This window comes from Oryzias melastigma, linkage group LG4 (genome assembly GCF_002922805.2).
Source record: "Oryzias melastigma strain HK-1 linkage group LG4, ASM292280v2, whole genome shotgun sequence".
Taxonomy (NCBI): domain Eukaryota; kingdom Metazoa; phylum Chordata; class Actinopteri; order Beloniformes; family Adrianichthyidae; genus Oryzias; species Oryzias melastigma.
In genome coordinates, this window is record NC_050515.1 from 23,484,410 (window position 1) to 23,506,782 (window position 22,373).

Genomic DNA, 22,373 nt, shown 5'->3' on the forward strand with positions numbered 1-22,373 from the left:
TAACACTCTCCCGTGGAATTTTTCTCATGATGTAGGACAAAAATAAAGAAAATTAAGATTAAAATTGTGTTTCTTTATGAAGATCATTGTTAATCAGGAGCATACAAAAAGAGACAGTTGGAGAAAGCTTGTAGCTGGGATATAAAAGCTGTATTCCGCAGTCATCAAACTCCAGCTCTGCTTCATATTGATATATCCACTTGTAGACAACTAGATCCATGCACGTCTTTGTTTTTCTCGTCTGAGCTGGAATCCAGCTTAAAGCTATGTCTTGTTGGCTCAAACATTGCTCCCCATTTTTGTTGTTAGGTTAGGGGTTGTGAGGGGCTGTAAGTAAGTGGAAGAGTGTGTAAACAAAGGGATCATGGGAAGTATGGGCAGGTTTACTCTGCACCAACGTTTCCGCCTACAACCCAGAAATGAATTTCTTATGAACTCCAGCTGCTCTGCAGAAATTATGATCTAGAAAATGATGTTTTTTTCCCCCTTTTTTGGCAAAAAATGACCACTGGGAACACTTGCAATAAGATTTTTAAAAAATGATCAAAATGGGAGTTTAGAAACCTAAAATGTCTGAGTGTGAGTGACTTCTCAAAATTTGAGGAATTTAGGACTTTATTTATTGCTCAGATCAAGAGTGGAGAGTAGAGACTCACAGGTTTTTGTCTAAAATCCTCATAAAATGCTCCAGCAGTTTAAGGTTTGATGGAGTTTGAACCAAAAGACGAGTTGTGCTTTCATGTCATTGTTGCACCAGGCTGCTGCAGGAGGAGCTGGAGACGGACATTTGCCTGTGCACCGCTTCTGGTTCAGTCCGGGCTCACAGACCCGTGTTGTTGGCCAGAGCTCCTCATCTTCTGACGGGACAGACGCACAAAGATCCCACCACCATCCACCTGCCAAACTATGAGCTTTCTGCCCTCAAAGATTTCCTCTGGTGAGCCCTTCAGGACCTGCAGTGTTTCACACGTTTATTGTAACCTGATAAAGTGGATATGCATTAAATCAGGATGTTTAATCTAAAAAAAAACTTTAAAAAAAAAAGAACACCCACACATTTATTTGTAGAAACAACACCCATGCAACTGTTAGTTTTTCTGTTTAATCCAAGTTATAACCAAGATAATAAACAGTAGATTTGATATTACATTTCTCATTAATATTTTGTTTTGTTGGCATGGTAACAGGAGACAGCATCCATGCTGATCTCCCTCATAATCTAGTACCTACTAAAAGATCCTATTAATATTGTTGTTTGAACTAGGATTTTATAATTCATCATATTGTGGTGTAAAAATGATAAATATTTGAAGATCTAAACGTTTTTCATTAAAGTGTGTGTTACCTGAAAGTATTCAGAAATAATAAATTCCAATTTGATAGCGTCACACTGCATATCAGCAGTTATGGAGGAGGCCAGTTTGGCCCTCCTAGACTTTGTTTTATTGCTATCAGTGTTATGTTTTTCTAAAATGATTCATTCTTTTGCGGAACATCATTAAACTCCCTTCAGAGTCAACATGGGCTTCATATGTTTTTTTTTTATAATTTTAACAAAGTGACAGAAAATCTAAATCTTTTTTATTTTTTGTTAAAAAACAAGTTAATCATATTTTTTTCTGACTCTGCCTGCAGTTTTCCTGTCTGGCTGACAGGGGGCGTGCTACACCATTCACTTCAGCTCTCAATGATCAAATAGGAAATTTCCACTTCAGATTTTTATGTTTTTGGAGTCATTCTTTCACTTGTAATTAAAAAAGTCTGTGTTAAGGTTGTAGAGTTTCAGTTTTTAGCTAAACTTGTTGTTTTTGCTCTTCAAACATTCGAACGCTACAGTCAGTTTTCCTTTTTTAGTTTACATTCTTTCAGTTGAATAAAACAACCATTTCTGTCTTTTGCAAAGACTGAACCTTTTATTGATTAAACATATTGATCTGTAGTTTCCTATCAGTTGGTTGTGCTGAGCTTTTTCTTTTGTTTCTTGGATTGATGATGGACTGAAAAACGGGATTACATTTTTTCTTGTAAAATGGAAAATATTCAGTATTTGTGTACGGGGCCACATCAGTTTTAGAATAAATAAATGATGGACAGGCTTCAGTTTTGGGTGTAAATAGTACAGTAATGATCTGTGATGGTTGTTGTTTTAAAGGAAATGGGATACAGTTGGAGTAACATGTCATCTTATCTCTTAATGTCAGAAATATCAACATATATTAATACATTAGAGCGATCAAGTCTGGTTTCTCTGTACAGATCAGGCTGCACTAGGTTGGATTGGGTTGCTGAAATTACTTAAGGGTTTAATTAAGCTATACGAATGTTGTGAAATTTGATTGATTGGTTTGACTCCTGCAGGCAAGTGTACACGGCAGACCAGAGCATGCAGACGAATGAAGCAAGTTCTGACTCTGGAGATCTAAATTCAGAGCCAGCAGACCCTCACAGTCCCCCTCTTTCAGGTAAACATGTGTGTAGCATTTGTTGTAATCATACGGCTGCTCTTCTACATCTATTTATTTAATTTCATTCACACTCAGATCTAGGTTGTTGTTGCTGCTAACTCACCCTCAGATGGTTCATGATTTAGCACTACTACAGTTAGTCAGAACATCTTACATGTGACTCCAACAGATTAAAGTTAAACATCCACTTTTTTCCTTCCTTCTTCCAGGTGCTGCTGTTCTCGAGCCGGCCTCTGGACTTGGGGCCGACCTGCTGCATTTGTACCACAAGGGGGAGCAGTGTGACATCACCATTCAAGTAGGAGAGCAGGTCTTCTCCTGTCACAGGTGGGACTTAATGTCAGCACATTGAAGACTTTTTGACACACCAGAGCCAGCAGACACAAAACACTTCATATTTAATGTGTGTGAATGTGGACAGCAGTGATGCTCCTAAAGGATGCATGTGCTAGTAATAATCAAATTAACCTTTTGACAAAATTGCGCAACAACATGTGAATGTTCTATTTTAAAGGGGACACTAAATCTCTTGTCTTTCATTTTTGTAAAGAGGAATCAGTGTTAAAACTCATATGAACATTTTGCACCGTTATGAAAGAGTAAACCATTACACCTTTTATTCCATGCACATAAATCAATAAATGATTTAAGATCATTTACACTGTCTAAATCCAAGTGAATTTTTGTAAAAGTGGTTCTGAATGGATGTGAAGCCAAGAGATTGAAGCATTTCTGAGAAAGTTTCAGAGAAAGGAACATTTTTCTGCCGTCTCCACTGAGTTAAAACTTCCAGAATGTTGTGCTTTGCTGTTTGAGTTGATATGACTTGCTGATATAAAATATATAAACCACCTGAGAGCACACAGCTCCAGCAGATGATGTGAAACACCGACATAAAGGAAGACCTGACATGAAACTGCTTTTTTTGTTTTTTTGCTGGGTTTCCAGGGCGATTCTGTGTGCACGCTCCCAGTACTTCAGAGCCATGCTGACTGGAAGTTGGATGGAAAGCTCCAGACAGTGCATCACTCTGCAAGGGTGAGTGTGAAACAGCAGCACAGATCAGAACCTGGCCCTCACAGGTCTGAATTTGCAGCAGAGGTTCATGCCTTGCCTTGTTGTTGTTTACATTTACATTATGTCATCCCTTTTTCTGCACATTTACAGCATGTCACCCCTTTTTCTGCCTGTATCATGCTCCAAGTTGTCATTTGTTGATATTTTTTGCTGGTTTACAGCTAACTGTTTCGTCTACTTTAGTGCTTAATTTTTTTTTCTAGTTTGGGGCCAGATGAGATGGAAATCTTGCTCCAGTTCATGTATGGAGCCATTGTAGATTTGCCCAGTGGAGCAAATGCCAGGTAATTCAAATCTCAGCGAGAGTTCATGTCTATTACCTGTTTAAATGAATCCATTAAGATCGATAATAGGCTAAATTATTTCCCAGGAAACATTTTACTGAGATCGATGGACAAAAATATACATCTTAAATAAAATAAAATGTTCACTCCTTGTATTTGCTGATTTATTTTCTACATAAAACTGTTCTTGACATGATTTCCTCTGTCCATCAGTCAGGTGATCCTAGCTGCAGACATGTTGGGTCTAGAGGGACTGAAAGACGTTGTGGAGATGGTTTTTATAAGAGAATACTGCCGCTTCTTCCCCAAGGTTGGTTACTTAGTGAATTTAGTAAATTACTGACAACCATTTTAATGTTTTACGCTGCTTTTTCCCCTCAGAAGGATTTATTTAGAAACCATTTAATAAAAAAAAAGAAAAAAAACATTAATTTCAGGGAATTCATATTTATATTATGTTTATACAGCAAATTCCTGAGACCAGTGTGAAAATATTGATAAAGGAACTTTTTACATTTACATTTTCATTTTCAATTGATTTATTTTTGGAATTAAATAAAAAGTTCACATAAGTAGTAATATTAACTGAAAAATGGAATTTTGAACTAATAAAATCCTAATTTCCAAAAAATTTTCAAACGAAAAAAATTCAAATAATTACTTTAAAGATAAATAAATTAATCAGTTGGATGAGTCCATATAATTTTATCGATTTGGATATCAACCTCTGTATTTTTCTGACTGTAAGTCGCTCCGGATTATACGGTCGCAGATGTCAAAATATGCATAATAAAGAAGAGAAATATTGTTGATGTCGTAACTGTTGGGAGAAATTTGCTAAACGAAATACAAGAACGAACGTTTCATCTTGAAAGGGAAAAATGGTGATTGATTTTGATGGAGTTGCTGATTAACAATCTCAAAATTTGCTTCAGGGGGAACTTTTTTGTTTACCCTAAAAGAGTACAGCAAAAATATATCCACTAATATGATCAATATTCTAATCATCTTAAATCTAAACTTTTCTTTTGCTCCCGTTAGCTTGTGCTTTTGCTCCATCAAAGAACCATCAGGTTAGTTCAAAGAGCAGTAATTGTATTCATCTTTTGTGCTTTCAGCCAGTCGATGGCGTTCAGAGAACAATCCTTGAGTGCCTCTCGCTCACACACGTCTTAGGCCTTCAAAACCTCCATATGCAATGTAAGAGGTAAGTGTCTGCATGCAGCTCCAACAGTCACTTTTCTTCAAGGCCGTCCATTCGGAGTTGGATAATAGTTTTTCCCGGAGCAAACCTGAACCTTTTCTAAGCACCAGCATTCTCGGATGCTTAGGGAGAAAAAAAATGTTTTTGTGCATTTGAAGTAACTGTCTGGTTGCTAGGCAACTTTTTTTTTTTTTAAGTGAAGCTTTTTTTTTATCAAAATAAAGCTCCTCTGTTTTAATCATGTCATGCACTTAGTTTTTTCTAATTATGATAATTTTGAAAACTCCTGCACAGGTGTTCAGGATTATGTTGCTCCAATTCAACCTAAAGAAAACATACTTAATCATATTTGCCTCTGATAATTAATTTCTTTAACTTTAAAGTAGTTATTTTTGCTCTGTAAATCGTAGGGGAGGGATTAGTTGTGTTGTTGGCTCCCAGTCTGCAGCATTTGATGCCGGGGGAAACTGAGGATGCTGCTGACTGCAGAATGTAGGTCAAGGCAGTGAAGTGTTGGGCGAGTGCAGGAGCGCGCTCTGATGAGCCTCACGTGGTGTGTGCAGCAGAGCATTAATGAGATTCTCATGGTTGTTCTCGCTGCATGCAAGTGTCCGCTGGCCTGGACTTCCATGAGCTCTGGAAGATCAGGCCACAGATCCGACCGTGTTAATGTGAAATAAATGATCCGAGCTTTGTGATTGCAGATGGGTGGCTGAGCATTACGTGAAAGCCTGGTGTGAGAGGAACTTCTCCCTCTTGTCTGTGGAGCTGCAGAAAGCCTGTTTAACTGCTGTCACTGAAACAATGGTGAGTTCCAATCCTCACTTTGCGCTAATGAGAGCGAACGGCGGAGCAGCTGGGTTTCCACAGGAAGCACAAATGACCCGGATGGAATCAATGATGACTTTTATTAAATTCTCAGTAATTAAGTCTGGGAGAAGATGTTAATGCAGACAGATGAGGAGCTCCAGGCCTGGAAATGGTAACTGAGTCTTTTATCCATAGAATAGTAGCTTTGTGTCCAGCGCTGTCATCCCACCCTTCCTCCACTGAGCCGTGAACAGGATGTTTTTAGGGGACGTCTCCGAAGACTGCTGCTCCTTTGACCTCCTTCTGTTTGGGGTGTTGGGTTCTCTTGTAGACGGTGCAGAACGTGGTGACGGTGCTGTGTGGCACAGAGCAGCTCATGGGCAGTCTCCCTGAGGTGAAGTGGGCCCAGCAGGTGAGGTGCCTGGCCACTCAGCTCCAGGACCAGAGCTTGCAGGTCATTGTCCAGCACCTCCCCCGGGTCGTCCACACTCAGGCTTTCCAGGACCTCCTCAGGGTAAAGAGTCTTATGGTGACCCTGAAGAGCCCAGCAAATCTTCAACTGAGTGGGTTTTTGTTTTATTGGCTTACAGAGAGAAGAGTTTACAAGAGAACCAACTTTGCTGAAGAAGCTGTGTTCCGCCATCAGAGAGGGTGTGACTGTAGACAACTGCTGTGACCTTTTCACGGCAGTCCATCATCTGTGTGGAGATGCTCTGGAGGAGGACTTTCTTTTGGAGCAGCAGCAGGAGGTGACCTGAATCACATTCTTATCTCTTCATAGTTCAGTTCTCACCTCTTTTTCATGGTGCAGATAATGTTTTCTTACATTGTGAACTGAATAAAGTTGTAGTTATCAGTTTTCTCTGATTACTCAGCTTGTTTTTTAACTTCAACAGTGACAGTCCTGCAGTAATGCCATTACACCCCTTCAAAATAAGTGCATATCGCCAGAACTAATTCCTGACGCCAACAAAAGTAAATAGACCCCTCAGAGAAAAGTTGCACCCACTTTCCCTTCATGACCCATAAACGGTCTAAAATTGGACCCATCACCACACACACTCACATACATGCTGCAGTGGATATATTTAAAATAAAACACTGCTTACATTATTATTAGTAGATGTTTAGGGTCCATCAAACTTTTATTTATAATCATTTGGATCGACCACACACTGAAGCCAGAGTAGAGCCCAGTAAAGCTCTGAGACAGACTATTCTCTATAAAAGTTTGAACAATGTAAGTAAACTAAAATACTTCCTAATGTGCTTATGTTTTCTACAGAATTTGAAAAAAACTAGATTATACTAGTAAACCTGTTTTTTAAAAGTGTTCTAACACTTCATCTCTTAACTGAGATCCTAAATTCATAGATGGATGAACCTCCATTAAGTTTATCATGGTGTGATCCTGCTCAGAAGTCAGGATGTGATCACCAAGCATTAATAATGCAATTTTTATTTATTTTAAAAAATGCAATGTTTATAGAATGTACTCATTTCTCACCTGGTTAAATTCCAAAAATAACCCACGATGATGAAATCTGTGAAGTAGGATTATAGATATAAGGCTGTAAAAGCCCTCACTACACACTTATACACTTTTCTCATAAAGACAGAAACATTTTCACACTTTTCTCTCTTGTTTAAACTCTCAAAGTTCAAAACTTAAAAAAGAAGTTCAGTATTGTAGAATAAGATCAAAGATCTCCTTTGGATTGAAGATTCATGTAAACTTGGCGAGCTGCATGCATTCACAAAAGAGACTGTTTGAAAAGGTCAACAGCCAATCACAATGCAGAACACGCAGGGAAAAAAATCATGTTAAGCTGCACTGAAAAATGCCAAGTTTGTGTGGCGTAAATGTGAACAGCTGAACAATGTGTGTCTCCTTCTTTCTGCAGGTGTTAGCCAACCATCTCCAGTAATGGTTCCAGGTGTTAGACAACTGTAATGCTTTTGTACTCAAACACACAGGGGGAATTCTCCCATCACTAATAGATTCTAGTAAAGAGTTTATTTTTTAATCATGGGTAGTCCAATTGATTTTTTTCACCCAGACTAATATGAGATGGTCCCTCATGTGCAGCACTTCTTTTCTTTTAATGGTTTGCTTTTTTTCACCAAAGGCATTTAACTCTGAAAAAACTCCAATTTTAGCACCTTTAAAAAAAATGTATGACTCTTTTTTTTACCTTAAACTCCAGCCCTGTGTGCATGATCTGTAACCAGGTTTACACACTTTTGTGTTAAATATCACTTGCAAGAATGATGACCCATAGGTTATGTCTGAATTCCTTCACTACTCACTAATTAGTCCTCTACGTGGTACATATACTATCTGTGGAGGTGTCCGAATATACAAATCCAAAATCCTAGAAAATTCCCAGAAGTCTCTGCTTTATTTATTTATTTAAAAAGGAACAAGGCAGTTTAAAAGAAAAAAAGCACACAATAAAACTCTGCTTAAAACCAGTGTCCACCAGCACCCACTAGATTGACGACTATAGACCACAATGCATTTTATAAGACATTTAAGTTTACATTATCATAACACAGTGGACTCATCAATAGCCTTTGTAAAATGTTCATATTTATTGGGTTTTTACTTGAATCAATGACGTCATACTTGTCTAAAGAAAAACAAAAGTAGTGAAATTATTTTAAAATCCAATGAAAAGTCCTTTATAGTATATGCCAGATAGTTTTTTTTCTAGTAGTTGATGAGTAAGGAGAGAATTCAGACATAGCCCCAGGTTTTGTTTTCTGAAAAGACTTCATCTTGAATTTTCTGTCAGCAATTAATTTAGCTTGAAAGTTTAAATAAAGCTGCAGTGCTGTTTGTCTTCAATAAAATCCCTCAGAGAACAGAGCAACCAAACTCTCCCAGTTGAAAACAATAAAACAATGAACTTGGAAGTTCTGAGAGCAAACTTCCTCCTAAGAAAAGAGTCAACCCTTTACAGGCTAAATGGTGGTTAGCAGGAAAGTTGAGATGACCCGGCTTAAACCGTTAAAGCATGTAACCTCTTTAAGCAGGGAGCTTCACGGCAGGATGGATTAGGGCAGAGGGAGAGTGTGACGCGTGTCAGAGCTTTTCCTAATCTGCTTGAGCATCTGCTGCAGAAATGTATGTTTATATTCAGAAAGGGCTGAGGGGCTCGGAGCTTTCCTTCCCTCAGAGTTTTTGGGTTTTTGCCGTGGAGACGGGAGTGCAGACATCAGGAAGGGACGCCGTTTTATTCACAGCAGCTGGATTGAGCTCTGTAACCCAGGCAGAGGGGGAGGGAGGGAGGGAGATCTGGGGAGGGAGGGTATTTGTTGCCATGGCGAGCGGTTCTTGAAGCAGCTGCTGATTCGCCCATGCTGTTGCGCACCCTGTCCATTCTTCTCCTCCCTCTCTCTGTGTTACCGCCAGCCGTTCAGGCGAGAGATTTGCGTGCTGCGCGGGCGTCTCTGGACCTTCCTCCTTCAGAGCTTTTATGCTGTTCGCCACACACCGGGATGGGACGCTCTGCCCTCCAAACACAGAGAGAGGATCCTAGCAGGTAACCACAGATGTTCTGCTCTGGATTTTTTTTTTTTTGCTTTCCTCAGGCAGCTATTGTGTTGTAAAATTGCCGCCTCTGCATTTATGCAGCTTTTGTCATTCTAATTTATTTGCCTTGCTCTGGATTCCCATCAGCAGTCTGATCAGTTCTGTCAATCCGGGGCTTTTATTCCACATCCCACCTTTAAGCCCTTCGTCTGTTGAGTGCACACCAACGTAGCAGATGCGCCATGCTTGTTTTTTAAGGAGCTGAAGCTCAGACAGAGGCTGTTGTGGTTGTGTAAACGCTTTAAAGCTCCTCACACACCGACTCCCGCCTGTTTCCTTACTGCTGATTTGTAATGATCCAGAAAACATGCATGAATAATTGATCCGGCGGATGCTTGTGTGCATGTTTCTGTAATAGGCCAGCTTCATTTTCCCACACCTGGACTCTGGAAAAAAAAGGGGGGGAAAAGTCAGCTTACATGAGCAATGTTACCTTCAACGTTTGATCCATTGTGGTTTGGGGATGAACTGAAATGTTCTGAAATCTGTGAATGAAGAGAGCGGCTCCCCTCAGCCGGCAGGTCTTTTCAAGAATCTGTGTCATGCTCACTGATGCTTTTTTAAGGCAGAGACTCCGACTGGTTTAATGAGTGAATTGATCTTGCTTTGATCTTTTTTTGACAGATGCTATTGATAAAGGAGATAACCGACGACTTGGCAAAAAGCCTGTGTTCACTAGCTCACAGGTAGTTATTGTTCCTTCTTTTTAATATATTTGGATAAAAACGGTTTAAGGTTCAGAGAATGCCTCTGAATCACGACCAAATCACAGTTTGAGTGACTTGTTTACCTTTAAAGATGTAAAAGAGAATTGTTATGGGATTCCTGATCTCTTAAATGTTTCACTCTTTAAGCAGAATGTAAAAAGGAAGCAATGAATCTCTGAGAAGTGAGGCTACGATGTAATTCATTGGGTCAGATGTTGGTTTAGTGGAGTGTTCTACATCTAAACCCCAGTAATTACTCCTGTGGCTTTTAAAGAAAATACTGTATAATTATCCAATTTCTCCTTGCTGTGTTCTGTTTTTATTAGTTTTTGCTCTGGATTGTCCTAAAATAGTGTTATTGACTTCTGTGCTGTGTCTGTGCTGCAGTCGAAGGCTGTAAAATGCCCTACATCTCTGCCTGAGAGTCCTCCGGTGCTCCGGACCCAGCGGGTTTCACAAAAAAGAAATCCCTCCCCTCACAGCGCTCCGTCAGCCATGAAATCGGATGGGCTGGGCACAGCAAACAGGCCGGGAAGCGGTCAGACATCCAAAGGGAAGACTGTGCAGAAAGCGGGAGATAGGATCGGAGCGGCAAAAACCGCATCGGCTGCTACCCCTTTTGTCAATGGAACGGAAGCTGCACGGGCCAAACGGGAAGCGCTCAGGAGTTCCTGCGGTTCCAAAGAGCACGACAAGAAGCCAAACCCAGGAGCGAGGCCCAAAACGTCTCCTCAGAACCACACGCCTCCAAGTCAGGCAGCAACAAACACTCAGAGGAACTCTTCAGGAAAGGCTCCCGCCACTGCCGGCAGCACTCGAACTCAGCCCAGACCTTTGTCTGTGTCGGGCAGTACCTCGCCTGAGAACGGGGCCAGCAGCCCACACATCGACGCCCACACAGTTCCAGGTTTACGCTCTTTTATTGACTTCCTTGCATGAATCACTGCGACTGACACCAATTACAATGTAGAGCATCGCCGCAGCCAAGCTACAGTGTCAACAAATCAGCTGCGGGGTTAAAACTATCTGAAAGGACCTGCAATCTAATTAGTGCGATCGATGCTGCGCTGCGATGAAGAGTGCTGCAGCCGTCTGTCCTGCCTGCTCGCTTCAGAGATGTGCTCACCTTTCCTCTGATCTCTGAGCTTCTTTAGTGAGAGAAAAAGCTGTCTGACCTCCTCAAACTAAAGTCACATTATCTTGTTGTAGACCTGATAAACACCATTGTTTTTCTCTAGTTTTTTAATATAAATGAGGACTCAGATATGGATTGTTTCAGAAGATTCTAACCCCTCCTTGTTACTTTCTCTTTAGGTGCAAAGCCCAAACAGCAAACCAAACCAGTTAACAAACCCCCTCTGACGAGGCCTCCTCAGAAACCGGAGCCAACAAAGAGCAGCAGGTGAGACATGCTTCTGTTCAAGTTTCCCCCAAACACACTGGCCTCAGCAACCTGCATTCAAGTGACCGCTTTCAATGAAAAGTCTATGCAAACGCATATTAATGAGCATTTTGGGCTTCTACTTTCACCCGTAGCTATGCAGGTTTTTGTGATCATTTTCCAGCTCTATGTACAAAACACACAACCATTGAACGCATGTTGAAAGTTAAACCTAGTTGAACTTTGACCAATCAGGGACTCGTATTTGATAATGATGTATGAATGGCATCCCTTTTAACTCACAGAAATTTGAAGATAGATCACGGAGGAGAGGTTAGTATTGCAGTTTTTGCCTGGACAGAATTATGACCAAGTCTTTCCTAGTCGGAAAGCCAGCACCATTTGAAGTTACTTTTCCAGATCTAAGATGAATCTTTAACAGAGTGGAATCTGTAATAATTGAAAGCTGCTGCTGCAGCAACTACTTTAGCTGCTGTCAGTGAAGCTGTGGATCCAGATAACGTATGCTTGTCTTAGAAAACTTCAATTGAAGAGTCCGGAGGAGAAACCTGGAAACCTTAAAAATGCCTCTCTTCTTTTTGTGGACTAAAAGACTAAAAATTAGCAGCTTAAAGTGCCGTTAGTCAAACGGCTTCACGGAGGAGATTAAAATCCTTCCTAACATTGTTTTCTTGATTTCTGCAGTTTGTAGTGGGGACAAAAGTACCAACAAAATGTTTTATTCTTGGTATAAATCAAATTTTCATTTGGTGCTTTGGGCCTTTTTTTGGTTCCACCCAGTATTATCAATATTGATAGATTTAAAAAAGTGTTATCCCCCATTTAAGACAGCAGGGACAAAGTAGTCAATGTTTCTTTAGTGGAAGACACAAACTACCAGTAAGTACAAAGAGATGTTTTATCAGCTTATCGGACACCTCAAGATTTATTGGAATATTAGCAAACGGACATATGTTTCATTTTTTTTAGCAAATTAGATCAGAGCTTTAAATCAGTGTCTGGAAATTATGATTTTTTTGGGGGGATAATTTATGTACATTTTAAGATTTAAAAATTTAACCTGAGTGTAGTATCACATCAAAATCTTTTTTTGTTTTCACTATTTACCTTTAATACTAAAATAAAAAGTATTAACATCTAATTTCATATGGTAAATATAGGAAAGGGTAAGATCTTTCTTTTTTGGTTCCGTACAAATTCACTACAGGAGTGATTTCAGGTTACCTTATTTATAAAGCACTGTTTAAAATATCCTTAAATATATATTTTAACCAAACTTGTGAGACTTCGTGTCAATTCTTCCTTCCCAGTGTTTGGTACAATTAGATTTCACACTAGTTTTTGGCATTAAACGCGCCACTGATAGCAACATCTGCGTTTCTTTGAAATGTCCCCTGTGCAGTGAAGGCAGCAAAGAGCCAGCTTTCCTGAGAGTTGCAGCTCCCCCTGTCACTGACATCACAACTGTCATTCCATTCAATGATGTGTTAGTTCCCCTCACAGAAGGAAAACAAAGAGCTGTTAACCAGGGGAGCCACCGTTCTCCCAGCTTCCTCTTAGATTGATGAAAGCCTATCACCCTACTGCTACTCCAGAAAACAACAGTGCAGCTGAGAGCTGAAACGTGGAGAAGCTGCTGCTGCTTCATAGATCAAGCAGACTGTTCCACAGAGGAAGAGCTACCGCTGAAACACTGTTGTTTCTGCTCAGATTGCCTCAAAGTATCTCTGTGTGAAATACTGACTCCTTGAGGATATTTGTCTGTTCTTTTTTAATCAACAGAAATGGAGCAATCTTAATTTAATACTTAAGACCAACTCCAGTTAAATCATGGTTTTGACATGTTCTTTTAGAATTTTCTTATGATAGAGGTCATGAAAAGAAAACTGAGTTTGAAACTGCACTTCTGAGTATTTCTTTATTCAAATTATGAATCAGAAGCAGACAAAAAATGCCTTTTGCAGAGACGTAGAAGGCACTAGCTCTCTGCTCCACTCCATTCTGATGCAGCCACTTGCAGACAACTAGATCCACGTATGTCTTTGTATTCTTCATCTGACCTGGCTTCTGGCTCTATATACTGTACGGCTGGATAGCTATGATATTCTTCGACATTTTTGTTGCACTGGTAATGTTAGTTGTGAGGAGCCGTAAGCTAGCAGGAAAGCACGTAAACAGATGGGTGACAGGAAGGGGCTTGCTCCATTCTAATGTACTGCCCAAAACTCAGAGGTGAATTTCTGAAGCATTAAAAATTTGACTTATTTAAAATGTTTCCCATTTCTCACCTGCCAGGTCAGATAGAGATAAATACTAATTTTACTGTATGCGAGTTTTGGGGGGTTAAGATCAAAGTCAAAGTAATTAAGTATTTTTAGTCATACTGAAAATTAGTATTGATTTTTTTAGTGTTGTAAAGTTATTTTAGTGTACTGAAATACTAAAGAGTCTGCATACTGAAGCACAACAACAGCATGTATGACGAGTGTTTCCACAAACCTCTTTATGTCAAAAATGTTTAAAATATCCATCGTATTGTCACAAAATAGCTGTGTTCCCTTTGAAAAGGCTTAAGTTCTAAGAAAATTACCTTCAATTTAGGAGTATAAAAATTCTTACCTTCCACTGGTGCTAAAAATGTATTTTTTTTCTTCAAATATCTGATAAATGGCTCAGATTTAAGTGCACAATGGGATAAAATGATTTATTGTCAAAGTGCTTTTAATTTTTCTTTTCTCCTTAGTGCCTCCAGTAAGTCAAGCGTGAGAGATGCTGCTAAAGCTAAGACTGCTGCAGCAGAGAAACCTGCAGCAAAAGCAGATAGCAAAGGAAGAAGCACTTCCAACCCGGCCGGTGAGATTTCCAAAGACATTTTTGTTCAAGCGTTGTTTAAGTAAAGATAATTATACATGTTTATCATGCTTTTATTTTGGTTTTCAGTGTCCAAACATGGAATTTCCTTAAAGAAGACTGCTTCTCCAAGGACAGAAGACGTCAAAGATGTGGTGAAATCCTCTGCAGCGGACAGAGCCGTCAGCAGCGTTTCTAAAAAGATCACAAAACCAAACTCGTCAAACGGAGTTCTGCCTAAATCTAATGTTAAAACAGCAAAACTCTCCGGCGCCTCAAACAAGCAACCAGCAGCGACTGCCAAGTCTGTGCCAAAAACCAAAAGTGGACCTGAGATATCCACTGAAAAATCTGCACCAAAAACGTCCCAAACCTCGGCTACATCCAAAAAACTTGACAGTAAAGAAAAGGTACCGGCGAATGGGAAAGGCACTAAACCCAAGTTGGAACCAGCAAACACTGGGACTGATACTGTGGTGGAAAAAGACACCACGGAGTCCTCTGAGAAACACGCAGCAAAGTCCACACAGTCCAATCCAAGTGGCGCTGACTCACTGTTCCCAAACACCAACGTCCAGTTGGACAACAGTGCAGGAAACGAGAAGAGCGTTAAGCCAACTGCTAACGTGCTTCATGTCAAATTTGCTGAACCACAGTCTTGCAAAGAGACGGTGGAGAACAAAGCAGCACAGCCTCAAAAGAGCGTAGGCTTTGCTAAAATCAGCGGACAAGCTCCTGGGGTCAACGCGCCAAATTCCCGGGGAGGCGTCGAACGCTCGAGCGATGTTCCCTGTAATACAGGAAGTCCCCAGGATGACTCCTGGAGTGGAATAAACCATCAGTTCACCCCCGAATCTGAGACCGGCAGCACTCGCACCACTTCCTCGGACGACATCAAACCTCGTTCAGAAGACTATGACGCAGGAGGCTCCCAGGATGACGACTTCTCCAACGACAGGGGTGTGTCCAAATGTGGCACCATGCGCTGTCCGGACTTTCTGGGGCGCAGTAGCAGTGACACCAGCACCCCAGAGGAGCTGAAGATGTATGAAACCGGGTCAGGGTTGAGAGTTGAGGTGCGCTTACGTGGCAGAGAAGCAGAGACCACCAGCGAGGAGGAGGCAGTGAGACAGCGACCTTGCTCCTGGTTGCAAAGAGATGAGGTTTCCATGGAAAAGAAGCCCTCAGATGTTGAGGCAGCAAGTGGCCCCAACCATCAACCTCTCTCCTTTGAGGACGACGACGACGATGAGGAAGATGACGAAACAGAAGACGAGAGGTCAGAAGTTGAAGTTATTCCAGGTCAGACTCAAATGTCACCAACAGAACCCTCGCCACATTTTCAGGGAATTGTCAACCTTGCGTTTGACGATGACACCGTGGACCAAGATACAGATCAGGCTGGCTACCAATCCACCGCAAACTTCCGCCGCTCAGTTTTGCTGTCTGTTGAGGAATGCGAGGAGTTGGGCTCAGAGGAAGGCGGAGCCCAAACTCCACCTCAGCATCCAGATGAAGGTTTGACTTCCTGTGATGTTTTCGAGTCTGATTCAACCACTCCTCAGTTTGGTTATGCCACCGACCCAGAGAGTCACCCCCTAAAACATCCTGAAGAAAACCTTTTGAAGCACAAGGAGGAGAATTGTGAAGAAAGATCCATATTCCTTACGGAGATCCTCGAGCCCGTGCAGGGGGAGACCAATCACCTCCCACTGAATGAAACAAAAGCCATCAACCCCTCCCTGGACTCCGACTCCAGAGACACGCCCCAAGAACGCCCAAGCCACCTGGACCTGCGGCCAGCAGAACAGTACAATGGAGGGAAAAGCAAAAATCCTCCCCAACAGTCAGAGAGCAACAAGGCTGATTTACATCTAGACTTAAAAGACCCTCAGCTGACAGGCAGCTCTCCTGTTCATGCTGCACAGTCTCCAGCAGGTAACGTATGATCTATGGCCTCTTCCTAGACCCCACGTCCAAACCCATCCTATCTTTACAGAAATTTCAAAATAAAGGTCTGGTTGATCCCTGCAAGATTCACCTTTGTTCTGGTACCTAGACCTTATTTTGTATACTGACCTTTTCCCACCATCAGAAAATGATATTCTGGAAACTAGTTTAGTAACTAGTTGCAGCACAAGTGTAGATCATCCTAGTGAATTGTAGCAAAGATTTAAAATGGGAGTTTTCCACACTTATGTGGACATTCAGGTCCCGATAACTCATTTGACTAAACAGGCGACGGCTACATAGACTACATTAACTCTGTCACAGGCCTCATGACACTTCAATTGCACTTTGTGTGTTTAAAAATAATATTTTATTTATTTTTATCATTATTTTTGTTCATGTAATGTGGTGAAAGAATGTGACATTTTTACTTCATAGATAAATGATCACAGTTTGAGGTGCTCTGTGCTGCATTTTAACATCAATACATAGATTACAGATGAACTCCTTGGTGGGGTTCATTGCATTGTTGGCGCCTCGGTTTTGATTCTGTCTGCTACTGCTAAATGTAGCTTTCTGTTGATCTTATTTTAGTGGAAAACATATCTGACTTGTAGCGGTATGAATATTTTAGTAGCTTTTTTATAAACTGCAGTTATCTATACTTATAAAAGGGTTCATAGCAGATCTATGACTGGCTTCTTTCTAAATTTGGATTTAAAAAATAAAGAGTGTCCACACTAAGTATATTGTGAGTTGATGCTAGCATCTTCATGAATGTTTTATGAACAGTTTTCAAGTACAGCTTTACCCAGCCAGGCTTTTTGACAAAAACACTTAATTTTAAAAAAAACTATTAATTTTATGTGATCTTTAGTTCCATCAACCTTCATCAGTTAGATGTTTCTTGTGAGTTTAATTGAAAACTTCTTAAGTAGAAGGTAGGTAAAAGTAAAAAAAAAAAAAAAAAAGTCCGTGCATTAATGTTGGATACAACTCGTTTCTTTATTGCTGTGTTGTTGAGCTTGGCCAGAAACTTGAAGGAAATCAATATCATCATCAATTACAATGGCATGTCAAAGACAATTTCACCATGAACAGCCTCAATATTGGGAAAGAATAATTTATTTCTGGTTCCTGGTAGTGTTTTTTTGTCTGTAAACCAGCCAATTTTTTCCTGATTGACCCTTTTTTGATGGGTTATGTTTACAGTTACCTTTACTGCACTCGTTTTTACATTTAGAAATGTCTTGTTTAAGTTTAAAAGCTACGCTCGGCACTCAAACTGTGATCAGCGAACATGCAGGCAAGTCTTGGTTTGCACTTGAATTTGGATGGTTATCGGGCCCTTTAGTCCAAATCTGTAGAATGTTTGTACACTGTTGATATAGCTGCCACTGGTTCCCAGAAATTTGTTGTTCTGGGACGTGTTTGTCCTTTGCATCTCCTTTCTGTTTGGATTTAAACCTACCTGTTGGTGGGGGTTGTATCATTTTGCACAAATGCATGCTGCTCTTAGTTTGTCATTCGCCCCTGTCTTTGTATGTATTTTTTTTTTATTAAATTTTTTCACCCCCGTCATCCTCGTTAGTCATGTGTGTATTTGTGTGCATTTTTTTGTTCAGTAGGATTTGTGTTATCTTATGTCCAGAATAGCTGTCATTGTTCTGCCATGTTTCTGTTTATTGCTGCTGCATCAATGCAAAGGAGGAGTATTTGTTTTGCATCAAATAATTATACTTTTTTATTGTTAAAAAAGGACGGCATGTCCACAAAATATGCTAGCAATTCCTCATTTATGCTACCAATCAACGCATAATTGCATTTACTTTGTTTTTGTAGAAAGAGTTTACTGTCTGTTCAGAGACCTACATGCAATCTTATGTCTGTTTCTTGATGCATGACATATTTTGCTTGAACTAGTGGATACAAAGATGCATTTCAAAGAAACCCTGTTTCTGTATATTACCTTTAAAGCAACTGTTGTTTTGATACTTGAACCGGTTGATTATCATAATACTAAAAAGGCACAGTTGCATTAAAGGTAAACCTGCAGTTTTTTGTCTTTTTGTTTGATTTAAAAGATGAGAAATGGAAAAAAAGGACAACAAATGGAAGAATCAGTTTGTCATTTTGCAGTGTTGTCAATTGTTTTTAGGGGACAATGGTTGTGACAGAATGGATCAAAGCTGCAAACATGACCGCCGGCCATCCAAAATCCTGTCACCCATTTACGAGATGGACATGGGGGAGGCCTTTGAGCACTGCTCGGATAAGGGCAGAGATGGGGAACGACAGGTGGAAGAAGACAAACAAAGAGAAGATGGCGACAAAAGCAGCGAGTTTGCAGAGCAGGACTGGAGCCTGCTGAGGCAGCTTCTCTCAGACCATGAGTCCAGTCTGGGCGTCATCAATCCTGTGCCTGAGGAGCTAAACTTGGCTCAGTACCTAATCAAGCAGACGCTGTCTTTGTCCCGCGACTGCCTGGACTCACAGTCCATCCTGTCCCCTGAGAAAGAGTCCTTCAAACGCTGGGCAGAGCTCATCTCACCTATGGAGGACTCCTCCACCAGCATCACCGTTACTAGCTTCTCCCCAGAAGATGCCGCCTCCCCACAAGGGGAGTGGACCATTGTGGAACTGGAAACACATCACTGACGACACAGAGAGCCTTCAGCTAAAAATCTGGATTATGTTTCTGCTGACTGTCTTAATTTATTTGTAATTTATAATCCTGTTCTGTCTCGATCTTTTTGACGTTTATCCTGGACTGAACAGAGCTTTGGACTTTGCAGCAGCAGTTCCCATCATGCCCTTAGTGGACTTGTTCTTGATACAAGTGGGCTGTTGTGCATGCTGATATTTTTTACAACTTTTTCTTTTTCTTAGAGGTCTATAAAAGGGTTTTCTGAATCATTAAAAAAAACTTTATTGGTCCACTGACTTGCATTATTGTAAGTGTAAAATAAAAGCTGTGTTTATGAAAAATACATCATTTTGTGGAATAGTTTGATTTGGTCCAATGTGCTCTGCATTCTTTTAGGGTGATGGTTGAACTCTCACCTATGACTTTTACCTTTTGATCTTAAATACAGATAATTTATAGTAGCTATTTACATCACATTCTACCAGCAGGAACATTTTACAACTTTAAGTGCAAATATAAACTCAAAATTTGAGGTAAGAAATGCAAAACTGGTGTTGAGCTCTATGTACATGTCAAGTTGTAACATGTTGAATATCATGGGAAAGTGTATTCTTGTTTTCTGATGTAAGTAAAGTTGACTTTCATTTGGGAATCAAGGTCCAAGGATTTTGGGGAGGACTGGTGATGAACAGAACCCCAACTACTGGAGGTTCAGTGTGAAATCTCTACACACAACTATTTTGGGGGGGGCAATGCCCTGCACTGGTGTTGGTAAACTGCTTCTTTCAATCCAAAATCACTGCAACAATCATGATTCCTTCTGCTGAGGATCTGGATGTACATGCAGATTTCATCTTCCAGTAGAGTAGAACATGACCATATTGATGTAGATGGACATCATATATTTTTAAATACTTTTATTTTAATTTGATGTGATCCTAATTTCTGTCTTTATATTTTTTGCAAAATCTGAGAAGTACATGGTATTTCTCCAGCTTTCTGATTTTCTGAAAGCCTGTTTTTGTAGGTTCTACGGGCATGAACCCTAATCAAGGTCAAAATACGTGAAATCTATTAAACAGTGGGCCCTCATTTTATGAAAATTTATTTTTTGAATGGAGTTATGGAAATGTATACACTTTTTAGTTTTATATATTTGGAAAGGTTTAGTTGGTAATGTTTCCTGGAAAGTTTAGGCTAGTTTGTTTTTAAAATGTTCTGGTTTCGGGTTTAGTTTAAAGCTTAAGTTCTGTTCAAAACAAAGCGTCTTCTCAAGCACCCAAGGACACTACAAAAACATGACCTTAAAGAGAAGAAACATAATTACTGTTTTAAAGACGAGCTGTTATTATCATATAATATTAGGGGCATTGTAGGGCTTTAAACCCCCTTTAATGTTTTAATTGAACTGTTCTGGTTGATTAAAAATGTTTTCTAACTTGTTTTCTGGAAGTTTCGTCAGATCTGGCAACCCGGTTCTCTAGAGTTTTTGCCGCGAGGACGTTCCAGGTTTAACCAACCATCCTTTTTGTCGAATTTGAAGCATAAAACCTGTTTGTATATTTTAATGTCCAGCTATGGCGACAGACAAAGAAACTGCAAGTCAATGGAAAACAACGGTCATAATTAGTTCCTCAATTCAGGTATGAGTGGGGACGTCTTTTCGAAGCTGTGACCATCAAAAACCTAAGCTAGGCTAACGCCTTGGCAGCTGTAAGGTGTTCGTTCCTCTTTTCCAGAACCATGAATCCTGCAGGATACTCGGTACTCAGGAGCACAGAATCAGATTTTCTGACGGTATCACATCAGGAGCCTTCATTTTCCCTTTGTCAGGTAAAACTATGGAAGCCTGTTTGCGGCAATGAAATTCAGCATGTAGGTAAAAGGTCAAAACGAGGAACAAAATTCAAAACTATGAGATCAACTTTTTTTTTTAAATAATTACATAAATGGTCTTAATTTTGAGTTAAAAGCTTTAGTTTTTATTTTGTTAGTGGTGTCTTTGTTTGATTGGCAGGTGGACGGGCCCTTTTACTTTGTACAGGGATCATTTGTTGAAGTGGGCGGAGCTAATTTAGGTGTCTCAAAACAGTGTTTAGGAAACAACAAGTGATGTCAGAGATTATCTATCCAAAGTATGGTAGGGATGATCTAATAATGAAATGATTGTATTGTTGTTTTCCTTTTCACCACAAGATGTCTCTAAAAGGAGCCTTTAAATTAATGAACCCTCACAGAACATGGGATTATCTAATAAATGTGCCCCCATAATATATCACTCACACAAATTCTGTCAGGAATTAGGTTTTTGAAGAAAGTGCAGAAGATTGGAGATGAAAAAAACTCATTTATTAAAATAAAAACTTGAATAAGTTGATGAGTAAATTAACAAGAAAGCACACAAAAAGAGAAAAAACACACAGGTTTTGAAAAAAATGCAAAGCAGAGATGAGCTAAACGGGAAGCAAAAACAAATATTGAACTTTTTTTTTTAAAAAATCAATAAAAAAGTGATTGATTGTAGGAGTTAAACATCAAAAAAGTACTTGAAATTTGAAAATTTCTATTTTTAATAATTTCTTCATGTAAACATGCACTCTTTAGATAGTCTTTACCAGTTTAACTGTAATATTTTAGCTACACCTATTCAATAATAGCCTAAAGGACATATATATTGCCATATATAGGTACTGCATTTCTATTTGTTGAGCTTCAAGAACTTCCAGAAAATTCTGAAGAACTGGAACTCATGGATCGGATAAAGAACTTTGTGGATATCCATCGTAACTGTTTCCTGCTTCTGTACGTACCCTTTAATGGACCCAAAGAGCTGCAAACTCTTAAGGTGATTCAAAACAGGTGAGAAAACATTCTTACCAAATCTTCAGTTTCCTCTTAAACCATGATGATTGTATCATAAAAACACGTCTTTTATTTGTTTTTTCAGGTTTTTTGGCAGTAATCTTAAAATCCTTACTGTTCAAAACTATGCAGAAATGGTGAAAGGAATGCTGATGATTGTGAAGGTATCTGGTCATTTTAGAAAACAGCTTCTCTATGTCGTCTTTTGCCTTTTCTTCCTAAACTAAAACCATTTTTTATTCTGTAGGCCACCAGTAAGCCCCACATGGACAGCATCAGGGACAGGATGCTTCTGGCCAGAGCTCACATTATTGAGATCAGCCCTGTGTGGGAGATGCTGAGAGACATGTTATAAAGCCTGATGTGGCTCCTTTTATCATTTAGTTTACACTGCAAACCAGGATCTCTCTTGAGTTTTGCAGATTCTTGGATAAAACACATTTTTCTGCTTTGTCTGCTTTTTGGATGTGCACCGTTTGAGTCACTCTGGTCAAAAATAAAAACAGTATTTTCTGTC

At 39.8% G+C, this 22,373-nt stretch overlaps 2 protein-coding genes across 2 annotated transcripts in view; both read left to right on the forward strand.

The window, feature by feature from the left end:
• The window catches only part of btbd8 (BTB domain containing 8), a 20,362-nt gene extending 1,025 nt beyond the window's left edge, over positions 1 to 19,337 (forward strand). Inside the window, exons 3-19 of the mRNA XM_024278310.2 lie at positions 758 to 937; positions 2,359 to 2,462; positions 2,675 to 2,792; positions 3,414 to 3,503; positions 3,746 to 3,826; positions 4,040 to 4,136; positions 4,945 to 5,033; positions 5,735 to 5,837; positions 6,172 to 6,354; positions 6,431 to 6,589; positions 9,259 to 9,388; positions 10,063 to 10,124; positions 10,533 to 11,052; positions 11,460 to 11,547; positions 14,291 to 14,400; positions 14,488 to 16,335; positions 18,506 to 19,337. Of these exons, the coding sequence (XP_024134078.1) occupies positions 758 to 937; positions 2,359 to 2,462; positions 2,675 to 2,792; positions 3,414 to 3,503; positions 3,746 to 3,826; positions 4,040 to 4,136; positions 4,945 to 5,033; positions 5,735 to 5,837; positions 6,172 to 6,354; positions 6,431 to 6,589; positions 9,259 to 9,388; positions 10,063 to 10,124; positions 10,533 to 11,052; positions 11,460 to 11,547; positions 14,291 to 14,400; positions 14,488 to 16,335; positions 18,506 to 19,005 (4,462 nt within the window). The 3' untranslated portion in view covers positions 19,006 to 19,337. The remainder of the gene's footprint in view (positions 1 to 757; positions 938 to 2,358; positions 2,463 to 2,674; positions 2,793 to 3,413; positions 3,504 to 3,745; positions 3,827 to 4,039; positions 4,137 to 4,944; positions 5,034 to 5,734; positions 5,838 to 6,171; positions 6,355 to 6,430; positions 6,590 to 9,258; positions 9,389 to 10,062; positions 10,125 to 10,532; positions 11,053 to 11,459; positions 11,548 to 14,290; positions 14,401 to 14,487; positions 16,336 to 18,505) is intronic.
• Positions 19,338 to 20,431: 1,094 nt separating this feature from the next.
• LOC112150219 (uncharacterized protein C1orf146 homolog) lies at positions 20,432 to 22,362 on the forward strand. The gene is made up of 5 exons (XM_024278309.2): positions 20,432 to 20,637; positions 20,734 to 20,827; positions 21,682 to 21,853; positions 21,942 to 22,020; positions 22,104 to 22,362. Exons 1-5 carry the CDS (start codon positions 20,572 to 20,574, stop codon positions 22,209 to 22,211), a joined length of 519 nt encoding a protein of 172 aa, XP_024134077.1. The 5' UTR covers positions 20,432 to 20,571; the 3' UTR covers positions 22,212 to 22,362.
• The last annotated feature ends 11 nt before the right edge of the window (positions 22,363 to 22,373 follow it).